The 15,421-nt window shown below is 48.5% G+C and overlaps 1 protein-coding gene across 1 annotated transcript; it reads right to left on the reverse strand.

Annotated features, from left to right (window-relative positions):
- Positions 1 to 3,131: 3,131 nt before the first annotated feature.
- On the reverse strand, positions 3,132 to 11,975 carry PSMC4 (proteasome 26S subunit, ATPase 4). The gene is made up of 11 exons (XM_025854612.2): positions 11,848 to 11,975; positions 10,840 to 10,938; positions 10,529 to 10,715; positions 8,582 to 8,728; positions 8,389 to 8,498; positions 8,186 to 8,279; positions 4,285 to 4,452; positions 4,127 to 4,203; positions 3,815 to 3,983; positions 3,543 to 3,598; positions 3,132 to 3,370 (listed from the first exon to the last, which is right to left on the reverse strand). Exons 1-11 carry the CDS (start codon positions 11,881 to 11,883, stop codon positions 3,257 to 3,259), a joined length of 1,257 nt encoding a protein of 418 aa, XP_025710397.1. The 5' UTR covers positions 11,884 to 11,975; the 3' UTR covers positions 3,132 to 3,256.
- Positions 11,976 to 15,421: the final 3,446 nt, after the last annotated feature.

Raw genomic sequence — 15,421 nt, forward strand, 5'->3', positions numbered from 1 at the left:
GGATATATGTATTATAAATATTTCATGTCAGCCCATAACTTCATTTTCATTGCCCTAATGGTATCTTTTGATGAGAAATTTTTAGTTTTATTGAAGTTCAATTTATTTATTTTTTCTTTTTAAGGTTAGGGCTTTTTCTTAGTCCAAAGTCATGATGATATTCTACCATATTTTATTCTAGAAACTTCATAGTTCTTTATATCTTTGATCCACCTCAATTTAATTTGGGGGTATGGTGTTAGATATAGGTTGAGGTTAATTTTCCCAAGTTTATCCAGTTGTTCCAGCACGATTTTTTGAAAGAACTATCCTTTCCTGCATTGAACTGCCTTGGAGTTTTTTAGGACAATCAAATGACTGTATGAATATAATCTATTTCTCGATCCTCTATTTTGTTCCACTTATCAATTTATCATTATACCAACACCACATGGCCTTGATTTTAGCTTCATAGTAAATCTTGAGTTCAGGTAGTGTAAATCCCCCAGCTTTATTCTTCCTTTAAAATACCCTTAAGTATTCTAAGTCCTTTGCATTTCCACATGCTTACAATCAACAGCAATTTCTGCAGAAGTGCCTGTTGGGATTTTGATTCACCATTGAGTGTATAGTTCAACTTGAGGAAAACTGACTTCTAAACATTTTTGGGTCTTCTCAGCCATGATTATGGCACATCATTCCATTTAGTTAGGTATTCTCTAGCTTCTCACAACAAAATTGTGTAATTTTCAGGTATGTGTTTTGTTAAATTTATTCCTAAGTATTTTATGTTCTCTAAAAATGGAACTTTTCTCTTTTAAATTTCATTTTAATTTATCTGCTGTAATATAAAAATTCAAATTGGGGGCATATATTGTTTTTGAAAATATAAATCTTTCTCACAAAGAAAACTCCAGGTTCAGATGACTTTAATGTCAACTGTACCCACGATTTAAGAAAGAGATAATACGACATTAATATCTCTTTCAGAAAATAGAGAAAGAAGGAACATTTCCCATCTCAACACTGATACTAAAACCTAAGAAAGATATCATGAGGAAAAAAATTGTAGACCAAAATCAGTAATAAGCATACACACAAAAATTTCCAAAAAAACCAAAAAGAAAAAAAAAACCCACAAACCCACAATTAGCAAATGGAATTCAGCAATATATATAAAGGATAATACACCACGACCAGGTGGGGCCTAACCTAGGAATGCAAGGCTGGTATGACATTCTAAAATGAATCAAAGTAATCCACCATCTTAAGAAGGAAAGAAACCAAAAGATTGTGTCAATAGTTGCTTTTTATGTATTTGACAAAACTCAATACCATTCATGAGGACTCTCAATAAGCTACAAATAAAACAAAACTTTCCCAGTTTGATAAGGGATTATGTATGAAAATGAACAGCTAACATACACTTTATGATAAAATATTTAATGTTTTTCCCCTAAGGTCAGAAACAAGGTTCTTCCATTCAACACTGTCCTGTAATACGTATAAAGTGTATAACAAAACAAAAGCATTCCCATGGCACCCTCACCCCCTATTTCCCTACTTCCAAGAGTAGACTACTTCCCATCCTCTTGTTTTGAATTCACTTCCATATTTCTGAAGTCTATGCTTTTGTTAATTCATCAGTTTTAGATATTAGCTGCTAGTGAGTGTGAAAGATGAGGGCTTAAGGTGTATGAACAATGTATTTTCCTTTTTTCTCTTGTGCTGCTTGGTTTCCTCAGAAGGAATCCTTGAGTTGCCTGCCCGGGGCTCTCACTTAACCTTGTCTTCCGCACGCATGCCCTCTCTCATCCCTGCTTCAGGCCTGCCAGCCCAGAGACCCAGGGTCCAGCCTTTCCTGGAGTAAACGTCCAACCAGGCTGGAGAAGGGGTTTGGGGCCTGGAATAACAACTCGTTCCTTCACTGCAGGCCAGGTTTGAGTCCCACTTGGTGTATGAATTCTGATTTTTGTGTAGCCTTTCAGGTAGTCCGTGTTTCCAGCCCTCCCCTTCGGAACGTGGCACTGGTGATCTCCGAGTGCCAATCTGTTATGGGCTCCCCTTTACTTCAGGCTCAGTTGGGTAGAAGAGCAGTTATCTGCCTCTCCCCAAAACTGCGTTGCTACCGTGTCCTCTCTCCTCCTGTGTCCTTGTGAATGTACATCTTGCTCTCTTCTCTCATTTTAGCGAGGTTCCAGGGAGGAGGAAAGGGTAACCTCCACTCAACCTGCCATGCTCCTCTACAGAGGAATCACCCCCATCTCCTCAAGGACCTGTGACTACTGTCTTTCCTTATACTTTCTTCCTATCTCACCTCCAAATACATAGTGACATTTGTGTATTTGTTCAAGAAATAGTTAAGTGAATGTCTACCATGTGTAGGCACTGGGACTTGAACTGTGATCAGGCCACAATTCCTTGCCTATAGGAGCTTCCAGTTCAGAGGAGGGACAGGCAAGCAGTGAGGAAGTCTAAGGGGGCATAAGTGCCAAGCAGAGCATGGACATGGTGCCAGTGGAGCATAGAAGGGTTCCTTCTCAAGTTGGGGCATCAGGAAAGGCTACCCAGAGGGAGAGGTGTCTCACCGGAGACCTCAAGAGAGAATGGGAATTGGTCCAACCACACACATTTGTGCCCCAACAAGACCATAGGGAGAAGAGCCAAGGACAGTCACAAAACCCAGCCATCCCACCTCCTCCCTGCAACCCTTAGCCCTACTCTTGGGGACTCTAACCGTCAGCCCTACTCTTGGGGACTCTGACCGTCAGCCCTACTCTTGGGGACTCTGACTGTCAGCCCTACTCTTGGGGACTCTGCGGGGCTATCTCCTTGATATTCCGTCTGAGTGTGAGGAAGGCAGGAATCACCAAAGACTCAAACGGTCTTCTACCTACTCTAGGAAATGTGGGCAGGGGAATGTGCAGGGGCTTTATTTGTGGTCAAGGGCTGTGGTCTGAGATTCGATTTCTGCTTCTTTTCCCCAAATTTCTGAAGTCATTTGATTTGAATTCTTTGCTTCTCTCTCAGACCGTAACCCAGGACTGTACCTCACCCATTCATCTGTCAGGAGAGCAGGAGGGGACAGAACATCCTATTCATGGCCCAGTTTTTTCCAAAGGAGTGAAACTTTTAGGAAGAAATTGAACAGATTCAATCTTGTATATTTATTGAGTAACCCAATCCTGGGTAGAGAAAAAAGAACACTAGGTTTTGGGACAGAGGTTGGGGAGGTGAGAAAAGTCCCCTCCCCTCCCCTCCCACCACAGGGGGTGGGTCACTTATAAAACTCATGCTCCTGCTCGTCCTTCTTGATGACTGTCTTGTACGCTTTCTCGAAGTCCTTTGCCAGAACAATGTAGCGGTTCTCACGGACGGCCAACATTCCGCTCTGTTGAGGGACGAGAGTTAAAATCTATTCCTCAGCCCTAGTGACGGTGGAGGGAGAGACCAGGCCCCAAGCCCCAGGGAGGCAATGTGGGACATGAGGATTGTGGCAGAGTGGTCTCAAAGAGGGTCTTCATACACCCCCTGCCGGGATCCAGAGAGAAACCTTCACTCACCTCCTGACAGATGGAGTTAATATCAGCTCCTGAAATCTTATCTGGTCGGGCCACATCTGCAGCAGTTGAATTAAGGAAACCCCTTTCCCTGCATGAGGGGGTAAATGCCTGGAACCAGAAGTCATCCTCGAGCTGTCTTTGTCACCATCCCCACCCCTGGACCTTGGTCTCCCACCCTGTACAAGTTGGGTCACAGTGAAGGCGGAGATGGTGATGAAGATCCAGTCCCTGTTCCCAACCAGGACCCTCCCCTCATTTCCAGAGCAGGATACAATCTTCCAAGTCAACCTCCTCAGAGAGATTCATCTTGCTGGTGATAGTGGAGAAAATCAACCTCTTCTGGCGGCGGTCAGGGAGTGGAAATTCGATTTTACGGTCAAGGCGTCCTGGCCGCAGCAGGGCAGGATCCAGAGTGTCTGCTCTGTTTGTGGCCATGATCACCTGGCATTGCGGACAGGTCAGCTCAGACCTCTGTCCCCCCTACACCCTCTTTCCTGTCATGATACCTGCCCCTGCACACACCAGCCTCCACCTTCCCCTGATTCCGATACCACACCTCCCCTTGCCCAGCCTGAATCCCGAACCTTGACATTAACGTTCTGGTCAAATCCATCCATTTGGTTCAGCAGCTCCAGCAGGATTCTCTGAACCTCCCTGTCAGCTGGAGAGCACAACACGGTCAGTCCAAGGCATCCTGTACAAGCCCGCTCAAGACCCCAGGCCCTTTTGAGGCATCACTCACCCCCTGTTTGGGCATCAAATCTCTTGGTGGCAATGGCATCAATCTCATCTATGAAGATGATGGCAGGTGCGTTCTCCTTGGCCAGGCGGAACACGTCCCGGACCATGCGGGGGCCCTCACCCAAGTACTTCTGTACAAACTCTGAGCCCACGACCCGGATAAACGCAGCTGATGGCAGGATGACAAGGGTTAGATGAGGAAGGGCCTCCCACAGGGCCTGTACTGCTTTACAGAAACTGCGAATCCCCCGAGTCTTCTTTGAACACCCACTCCAAGTAGCCCGGTCATTCTCTCATGCCCTGGGGCTGTGTCCCAGATCCTGCTGGGAGGACCAGCAGCCATCTGCTTGCACCCCATAGCAACCCAGCAGCTACCCAAATCACGAATCCAGGACCCCAAGCACATATTCTGACATAACCAACAAGTGGCAATGTAGCTGAAGACAGGCTGGTTCTGGGCCTCTCCTTTTGAACTTATTTCTTAAAGTCTAATGTATTTGTTAATGACTAGATGTGGCTGTGTGTGGCATGGAGCAACCTCCAGAACCCTCCTTTCAGCTACCACAGGGAAGGGAGCCACGCTGTCCATGATGCAGCCCTGGAGGTTTTCTGTCCTAACCAAGAGCTGTGCATGTGGCAGGCCTGCTCCGCACGCCCTAACATCCAGAATCCACACCCAGCTCAAGGTGTTCCTCCTCTCCCATACCTACATCACCTGGGGGCTTGCTCAACGGCAAACCTCAGGGTATCTAAACAAATCCCAGTGTTTGCTTCGGCCACACATTTACATGACCGCTCTGCAGGTGTCCACACTGTTACCTGTGAAATCCCAACTTCTGAACTCCGTTATCTGACTCGAGCCTCGGTCTGTCTGCCTTCCCCACACTCCACTGCTGCAGTGCCCTGTCCCCCGCCCCGCCCCCCCACCTCCCTTTCCCCGTCCTCCCAATCTCTTGTACTGTGTTTCAGTGAAAATCTCCTGGTCACTGAATTACAGCACGTCCCACACTCAACCCGTCTTCCCCCAACGCCAGTCCTGTGAGGGTCACCATTACCCGGCCCCCATGGCCCCAGGAAGAAAGTGGAAGTTGCTCCTGACTCCTCCCACTTGCCAACCCCCTCTAGTCAGTCAGTAAATCCTGTCACTTCTACCCCCTGATTCTACCTTCTCTCTTCAACCCCTACCCCCAAGGCCTCTGCCCAAGGCTACAACAGTCAGTCCTCCAGATCACGCCAAAGTCTTCTAACTGGCTGTCAGATTTCTCCTTCCTCCAGTTCACTTCCAGCTGCCAGAATAATCTTTCAAAAAGCTTATCTAAGATGTAATGTATGGTGATTAACATAACATAACATAAAAAAAATCTTATCTAATCATACCACTTCTCTAACGGGGTAGCCACTGGCCACATGTGGCTGCTGGGGAACAGAAATGTGGCTGGTCCAAAATGAGATAGGCTGTCACTGTGAAATAGTCACCAGACTTCAGAGACTTAGTACAAACTAGTGTAAAATATCTCAACAAATGTCCACCAACCAACGTCCAGATAAAGAAAACACGGTATATACATACAGTGGAATATTATTCGGTCTTAAAAAGGAATTCTATTTTGACACCTGCTCCAGCAAGGATGAGCCCTGAAGACAACAGGCTAAGTGAAAAAGGCAGTCATGAACACACAAATGTAGGATTCATCTACTTCTATGAGATACTCATGTATGACAGTCAAATTCCTTGCCACTGGAAGTAGAACAGAGGTTATTGGGTTTGGGGGCGAGGGGATGTGGAGAACACAGTTAGTGTCTAATGGGTCTGGAGTTTTAGTCTGGGACCATGGTTCTGTCCCAAGTTCTGGAAATGGGACAGGAGTGGAGGCTGTGCAGCACTGTGAATGTTCTTAATGCCACTGAATTGTACACTTAAAAATTGGTTAAAACACTAATCTTTGTTATATATATTTTACTATAGTAAAAAAGTAATAGAAAAAATCTCCGATTTTATATCTGCTACATGTTAAAATATTAGTACTTTGAGTATACTTGTTAAATAAAATATATCAAGTTCACCTACTTCTCGTACTTATTTCTTTTAGTGGGCACTTAAAATCCTTAAATTCTATATGCAGCTTGCATTGTACTTCTATTGCCCCCTGCCTGTCTAAAACCACCCTGCCCCCAGGACAACGTGCAAAATCCCTGAGATTCGTGCTAAGACTATATTCACACCCCTTCTGAGCTCTCCAGCCTCACCCCCGGGGAACCTGCCAAGCACAGCCCTCCTTCAGCCAGCCCACCAACATCGGCCGAGCAAGTACCACAGTGCGTTACTGGGCAGGTGCAGGAAACGCAGGAAAGAATGAATGTACAAGGTCCTACCCTTGTGGAGTTTCGTCATGGTCTACTCACAACTCAATAAAAAGTTCTTTCCCACCCCGGGCCTTTGCACATACTATTCTGGGATGCTCCCTCCCAATTGTGTGCCTGACAAATCGCTCATGCCTCGCTTCCTCTGGGAAGCCCTACCTGAGAGGCACAGCCAGGATGGACCAACGCGCCCTCCCGTGAGGGCGACCCCACTTCTCTCCCTGCTTCCCCGGGGCATCACTGCTCTGCAGACTGCTCCTACTCAACCTCCCCTCCCAACTGTGAGCCCTCTCGCTCACTCACTTCAGCTGCAGGGGCCTCCTTGTTATTCCTGGAACACTAAGCACATTCCCGCCACACCAGATAGTCTGGCCACCTGATACATGCCTCCCCCAGACATCCATGTGACTCATTCCCTCATCTCTTTATGTGAACATCACCTCATAAAAGTCTTCCCTGACCACCCCCCAGTTCTGCCATACAAAGTGGCAGCGCTTTGTCCTGCTTCCTCTCATCATGCATTCAGCATCACGTGACCTATAATCTGTTCACCTGTTTATCTGTCCAAGGACTTCCCCAACTAAGACATCACCTCCACGAAGAAAGGAGACTTTGTTCTGTTCACTGCCGTGTCTCCTGCACCGAGAGCGTGGCTTGGCACACATTAGGTACTCAATAAATAGTAACTGAATGAGTTCTATGTGTTTTTCTTTTTCCCCAGCCACACTGCGAGGTTCTCCAACATTGGACACGTCTGAGCTCAGCTCAGGGCCTGAGAGAGCAGAAGTCCAATGAACCACTAAGCAAATGAATGTTCAGGACAATGGCTGGCATTTCTTGTCCACTCTCTACGTGCCAGGTATGGTTCTAGAAGCTTTATATTGATTTAATCCTCCGAATAACCCAGACAGATAAGAAACGGGAGTCACAGAGAAACTAACTTATTAAGTAGTGACATACACTAGCTTACATAGGGGAGCCAGATTTCAAACCCACTCAGCCTGGCCCAGAAAACCCACTGCTTAACCACTGCCTTCTATTGCCCCTGGCTCACACATGTTAAGATTTTAAGATGTGCCGAACCCGAATCTCAGGCTTTACAAACAGTAACAGAGCGACTTTCAAACGCTTTTGTCTGGAACCTATAAGAAATACGTGTATAAACAACCACAAGTGTACATGTGTGCACAAAAGGTTTCACGAAGTAATACGAGCTCTTACTATGTGGGATGGATGCTGATGTTTCCAGTTTCATTTTTTTACATGCTGGTTGCAACCCCTGAATTTGAACTCATGGTTACTAATGGGTGACATCCCACTGTGAAGCGAGTCTTCTGTTAGACAAGGGGACTGAGGCATGAGGCAGTGAAGCCACCTCCCCAGGACGGCACAGCCAGTGAGAGGCAGTCTGGGGCTTTGACCCCACAGCCCCCGTTCTTAATCGCCACACCTTGCCACTTCCTGGGGAAGATGAGAAAGCAGGGAGCGAGGTCCCAAGAGCCCAGAAGGTCAGAGCTCCAGGGAAGGGCCCAGCGGCTCACCTGTCGTGTGATGAGCCACGGCCTTTGCCAACATGGTCTTCCCGCAGCCAGGTGGGCCGTACATGAGGACGCCTCGGGGAGGGTCGATGCCGATCTGAAATGCAGAGGTAAAGAAGAATGAGCCAGGGAGTCCCACCACCAACTCGAGACGGGGCGGGAGGGGGTGGGGGGCTGTCCCTTCCCTGGCACTTCCAGCCCCTCACCTGCTTATAGAGCTCAAAGTGTGTAAGCGGGAGCTCCACAGCCTCCCGCACCTCTTGCTTCTGGATGTCCATGCCCCCGATGTCTGCATACATCACGTCTGGCTTCTGGTCTGGTGGGAGAGCAGAGCAGGGGCTCCCAACCGGGCCCACAGGGTCCCCTCAGGCTTCCCCGGCCCTGGGCTCCCCCTCTCACCTGAGGTGAGCATCATGATGCTGCTGTCTGCCTCGGGAGGCAGCACGTCCACCAGGGCATTGCTGTGCTTGTGGAGGGCCACTGAGGCATTAGGCTTGAGCAGCTCCCGGTCAATGGTGCTCAGGATGCGCACATAGTAGTTGGAGCCTTTGGGAGACAGGAAGGGAGCAGGGAAAGTCAGAAGTGCCGAGAACCTCAAAACTGTCTCCTCCCCCAAATCTTACAGTCGTAGCCTCCAGGCCACCAGTATCTTTCATTCAGACCCCAAACGGCCCTCCTGGCCTCTAGTCTTGCCTCCTCCAGTCCATCCCCACATTCATGACGACAGCTTCCTTGTCCATCTCCAGCCCCGACGGTCTCTCAAGCTCCAGCCCTAGGTGAGCAGCAGCCTCCTGGAATGTGTCCCCCCCGCATGACCCCAGGGTCTCCCTCACTCACTGTGCTGCTCCTCTTGGGTCCCTGTCTCAGGGAGGCCCGTGGTCCCTAGTCACCAGCTAGAGTGCCAAGCCTCATGCTGGACCTTTCTCCCCTGCCCTCCACAGCCCATCGGTCCCTATGCTCTTCCACCCAGCCTCCTGAATGTCTCCAAACTCCTCTCCTTCCCCACAGACCCCACCTGATTCAGCCTTCTGCTCCCACCTAGGTCTCTGCACCAGACTCCTCCCTGCTCGCCCAGCCTGCAGGCCCACGGCTTCCATCCACCTTCTACTCTTATGGTGGTGATGCTCACCTCTGTCCAGCATCAGTCTCTCTCCTGACCTTCAGACCTGGCTGTCTAGCAGCCTCGCGGACCCCTCCCTGTGAAGTCCTCGGCTGCCTGCACTGTCTCCCTCCAAACCTACTCTTCTGCCCATGTCGGCATCTCAGGGATAGCCCCACTGTCCCAAGTCCTACAGGTCCAAGACACAAGCCTCATTCTGGGGATCTCCCTCCCTTCACCACCTCACCTCCGGCCTATCAGTCCAATTCCAGGCCCAGTTACATTCCATTCCCCACCTTTACAAGAATATGGCTTGATCCTCCAAAAGAGCAGAGGCCAGAAGCAGGAAATGACAGATAACATACAGAGACGACAACCACCATAAGGGCAGGGCCTAAACCCGTGTTAACAACAGCAGCTACTACATACTGAGTCCTACCAGAGCCCAAGCTCTTCACACTTCACCCATGGTTTCAAATTGCCGGTCCCAACCCAGTAACAGTCATGAAATCAACTTAGAGGGTCACATCCAGAACAGTGTTTAAGACAAAAACAGGCTAGAACAGAATAAAAAACATCAGAGTATGTGACACATAGTAAGGCTAAATATGATTTGATGAAACTTTCAATATGTATTTAGTTTTTATATATGGATATGTATGTAGTTGACCCTTGAACAATGCAGGGGTTAGCAGCGCCGACCCCCCAGGGAACTGAAAATCCACATATAACTTGACTCCCCAAAAACTCAACTACCAATAGCCCACTGTTGACCAGAAGCCTTACCAATACCAAAAACAGTCAATTAACACGTTTTGTATGTTTTACGTATTATATGCTATAACCTTACAGTGAAGTAAGCTAAAAAAATATCGAGCAAATCGTAAGGAAGAGGAAATACGTTTACAGTACTGTACTGTATTTATCCAAAAAAATCCATGTATAAGAAGACCCGTACAGTTCAAACCTGTGTTGTTCAAAGGTCAACTGTACACCTAGGTACATATATATATGTATATATATACACGAACACACACAAAACACACACATACACACGTGTAGAGAGAGAATGTAAAATATATGTCTACTTTTGTATCAAAGTTAGAAAAATACCATTACATTGCCTTGCTTTGTTTGCTCTCCTAAGACCCCAGCACACTTCCTGGTCCGTGACAGGAAAAGAGTTAACCGATGTTTAATGAACAGATGAGTGAATGAGGTGCTCTGCTATGCACCCACCCACGCACCTGTGGTGGAGCCCACAATGGCTGTATTCTGATCCACAGCCTCCAGAAACTGTCCGATGACCAGTGGGATGCTCTGGATTCGCTTCACCTCCTCTTGGGCATGGAGGAATTCCTTCTTCAGGTTCTTCTGCTCATCCTTGATGTATTCCTCCTGCACCTCGAGGAACTCCAGCTCTTGCTGCAGCTTCTGTGAGCGGAGAGGGGTAAGGCAGACGGTTGTCTCCAGTCCTGCTGAGCCAGGCAGCAGTGGAAGGTGGGGGGAGTATGGCATGCTGGGCCCTGTGCAGGGTCCAGACTGCGGTTGACTGTACCTTGTAGCGGCTGTACAGGTCCTCCAGGTCCTCGGGCTCAGGCCCCAGGAAGGAAAGGCCAGTCTGGGGCCGTGACACAGACAGTGCTGGGATCTCATCCTAGAACAAGGGAGAAAACTCAGATTGGAAAAAGAGCGTCCCCTCATGAAAGAATCTAGAGCACCCTCCCCACTCCACCATGAACCACTTGGCCCCTAACAGGCTCCTGACATCATTCAGCCCCTCTAAAGAGACTCTACAAGCCTCTCAGTCCCCTAAATAAGCTCCTGATATCACCTAGCCTCTAAGAGGGCCCCTTTGTCAACTAGCTCCCCAAACAGTATTTTACTATCACACGCCCCTTGTAACATATCCCCAATATCAACCTGACTCCCAACTAGGGCCTAAAGGTCACATCAACTCCTTACCGGACTCCAGTGTCTCTTAGCCCCCCTCAACAAGTTCCTAGTATCACACGACTATCTCATTATAGGCTCTTAAAGTCACCTTCGAACATTCTAACATTACCCAGTTTTCCTCAAAAGATCCCTCATGTCACAGAACCCGAACTCAAATTAGGTCCTTATGTCATCCAGTTCCCTAGGTCGGCCGCAAACATCACTCGGCGAGACCACAGATATTACGAAGCCCCCCAACACCAGCCAAGCCCCGAACGTCAGTCAGCTCCCCGGCCCCCTTGAGACATCATTCTGCCCACGGCCAAGTCCCCTATCACTCACACCCCGACACATCCGCAGCCCCGCCGGGCCACCGATATCACCAAGCACTCCTAGCTAGCCCCCGAAATCATTCCGTGCCAAAGAACCTGTAACGTCACTCATTCCTGCCGCCGCGCGTTCTGAGCCTTACTGCCCTCCTAACATCATTCAGCCACCGAGCCAGGCCTCGGGGCGGCATAGAGCTCTCCACCGAGGCCTCCAGACCCAGCCAGACCCAGGCCGGAAATCCCCCAGCCACTCAGCACCCCACGCAGGTCGGCCTCTCCCCGCGAGCCCGGCCGCACCGGACCTGAGCTTTCTCCACTAAGATGCCTATTTCCTCCATAGTGACCAAGCCGGCCTCTGTGTGGCCCAGCCAGATCCAGTCACCGCTTCCGCCGACGCTACCGGAAGACTAGGACCTCAGTGGATTCTGGGAAACGTAGTTTAACACTTCGCTAGGGAGGGCTGGCTGGGCCGCGAAGGATGGAGGGAAGGGAAGTCTTCGTCCTGGGCTCCGCCCCCAAGACAAGCTTAGGCACCCTCCTTCCCTGGGCTGGGGGCGGTGCGCGTGCGCAGTAATGCGTGGTGGCACCATCTCGAGCGGCGCCCGCGCGCGGTTTTTCTCGCCAGTAGGCGGCGCTGCTTCCTTGCTTTTTCGGTTGAGGAACCGATCCGTCCGGGAGAGCTTGGTGGCCAAGTGCTGGTGGCGCTCGTTTAGTGGCGGGGCAGGAGATGCTTTGGACGGGGTTCCCCAGAGGTGTTCCTTTAGGAGATCTAAATGTGGGCAGCGCCCGAGGATTGTCCCCCGCGTGGGGGCGGGAAGCACCGGGCTCCTGCCTGGGGGTTTGATATGCTGTGGGCCAGGAGCGAAGGCTGGAGAAAGAATTCTTTAGACGTTTTTGGTGGAAGAAGGTGCTTTATTATATCAGGGGGACAGGACCCCTGGGCAGGAAAAGCTGCACTTGTGTTTGTGAGGAGTGACTGATTAAATACCTTCTAGTTTGGGGGGGACGGTGCTAAGGATAGAGTAAGTCTAAGGAATTTGGAAGTAAAGCTTTCAGGACCTTGAGGGGCTAGCTGCTGCTAAGATAAGATTATTTACTAATACCTAGTAAAACATCAGTCTTGAGGCTCTTCAGATGTGTATCAGTGGGCCATATGCTCTGGAGGTCGTTGCAAATATATCTTGGGGAGTGTTTATAGCGATCAGAGAAAGTGACACTAACAAGAGGAAAGCTATGCTGGTAAAAGCAACGGAGGAAGTCCTTGAGAGCGGTAGGAGTGTAACAGTCTGTAAGCCTCAGGAATTCCAGCCCCGGGAATGCGAGCCTCAGCGAGCCTCAGCGAAGTGTGGCCTGGTTTCTTTTTCGCCCATCAGGGTTGAGGAGCCCCAAGCCTGCGTTACTGGTTAGCAGTGAATCAGGTAGAAACCAGGGTCAGGGCTGGAGAAAATGAGGCAGCCGTGCCAGGCGTTGGGCCTGAGGGAGACCTGCAGACCTATCTATGCCAGGCCCTGCCTAAGTCATAGGTGCCTCAATTCACTGAATCTTGGTAGACAGTATGTTACCCTTTTACAAAGAAGGACACAGGCTCAGAGCTTTGAAGCTACTTGCCTGTCACAAGGGTCAGAGTGTGGAGCCCCGGATCTGTCTGTCCCCACAGCCCCTGCTTCTGGCCCCAGGGATACACTGCTCAGTGTTTGTTGAGTAAACATTTTATTTTAGTGTAAATACAGAGAAGTCTGCAAATCATTAGCGTGACATTCAATGGCTTTACACAAAGTGAACACACCAGTATAACCAGTACTCAGATCAAGACACCAAACATTAGGTGCCCCCCACAGGCTCTTTTCCTGCCATGCCGTCCCCTCTGAAAGTTTTCCCTTTTCTGATCTCCAGCAGCCTGGATTACCTTTGTCTCTTTCAATCCACGTAGTGCGTACTGTGTATTTGGCTTCTTTTTACTTGACATCACATTTGTGACATCCACATTGCACAGAGGAATAGTTCCTTCATTTTCATTTCTGTCTGCTTTCCATTGTGTGAATATGCCTCAAAATGGATATTTTCCAGCTTGGGGTTATTCTGGTGCTATGAAAGTTCTCGTCCATTTCTTCGATAGACATCTGGGTATACCCCAAAGAGTGGAATTGCTGGCCAAAAGGCAGGTGTGTGTTTGGCTTTAGTAGACACTGTCAGGCTCTACTAACTTACACTCCCGCCACTCATGCACACGCTTGATGTTGTCTCTTTAAAAATTTTTTTTTTCCATTCTGGTGGGTGTGCTGTGGGTTGTCACACCAGACACCATTTGTGCACTTACTTTTTGCCGGGCACTTTCCAAACTCAGGATCCTTACAACACCCTCAGAGGTAGATTTGCTTTTCCTCATTTTACAGATGAGGCAACGGCTCAGACAGGGGAAAGTCACTTCCACTAAGTCACAGAGAGAATTAGTGGCTCCTGCTCGGTGACAGTCCTGTGCTAGGGGGACCCAGAAATCAATCAGATCTGGACCCTGCCTTCTTTGTTTCAAGTCCTGGGACTTTTATGTCCGCAAAAAAAGGGAAACAACACTGACTGCCAATCTTCTCTTCTTTCTCTGCATTGACAACCCTTAGTTCTGTCTTCCATATCTCTGTCTCCCCCAAAAGGCATCCCAATTTCTACTTAAGTCTTAGAATCTGTCTCTTCAAACAGGGACTCATCATCCCCTTTCTTGCTTCTTGTTCCCTAGCTTCCCAGTTTCTAAACTTCAGACTCAAACCTATGTGATAGCCTTTCCTTTACTCCCCCAAGTCCCATCAAACCATCACCGAGCTCTCTCTGTCATCTTCGGCAATGATAAATCAATGAGTTGCTTTGGAGTTTTTATGCATAATAATTATAAGTAACCATTTCCTGAATACTGACTGTGTACCTGGTTCTTTGCTAAAACACTTTATTGTATTATCTTTCAATCCTCACAACAACCTTATGAAGCAGGTAGTGAAAGTAACCAACATTTATACAGAATCTTTACCTTCTGCCAGGGACTCATAAGTGTTTCATACACATCATCTGATTTAATCTATTAAAGGGGGATTTGAAATCCCCCTTTAGATAGATAGATAAAACATCTTACTTCCTACTTTCTCAGGTCTGACATAAGATACCAGGCTCAGAGAGGCGAAGTCGCTTGGCCAACATCACAAAGCATGAAAATGGTAGAGCTGGTATTCAAATCCAGAACCTGGGCTCTCTTAACCTCATGTGATAGTTATCGTTTGGATTTGCAGATGATCTGCAACAAGTAAGATAGTCATCCTCAAGCAGGAGGACATCACTTTATTGAGGGAGCAAAGCTAGACCCACCTTTACCTTATTTTAACATTATGACCCTTCCTCCCATCTTCCAGTTAAGAACCACCCATCTAGATCATTTAACAGATGAGCAGACTAGAACCAGGAGGATCAGGCCAGCTGACTAAAATTTCTCCCTCCTGGCTCATAGTCCAGGGCTTTCTTCCTCTAAACGACCCTGCTTTCTGAGACAAGTCCTGAGCAGCTCTTGTGTTGAGTGAGGGCGTTTCCAGATCTGGGTCTTCAGAACCCTGCGTGAGGCTGGGTGCATACGGGAGCCAGCAGATAAGTAAGAAAAGACAGCTGGGCTGGCAGAGAACCTATTCCTCCTCTACAGAGAGCAGCTGAACTCCAGCCATGAGAGCCATGCTGGAATGTGGGCCCCACTGTTGCCAGATCTGATGTTTCAAGAAAGTCAAGAATCGAGATTTTCAAGTGAAATCTTCTAATTTTTAAATCTTGACAATAACTTCAAACACTTAAAAACACCCTGCCACAGGGCGCCTGGGTGGCTTGATTGGTTAAGTGTCCAACCTTTGA

The sequence above is a fragment of the Callorhinus ursinus genome, unplaced genomic scaffold (assembly GCF_003265705.2).
Source record: "Callorhinus ursinus isolate GAN/ISIS: 27379988/994484 unplaced genomic scaffold, GSC_fseal_2.0 scaffold61, whole genome shotgun sequence".
Classification (NCBI taxonomy): domain Eukaryota; kingdom Metazoa; phylum Chordata; class Mammalia; order Carnivora; family Otariidae; genus Callorhinus; species Callorhinus ursinus.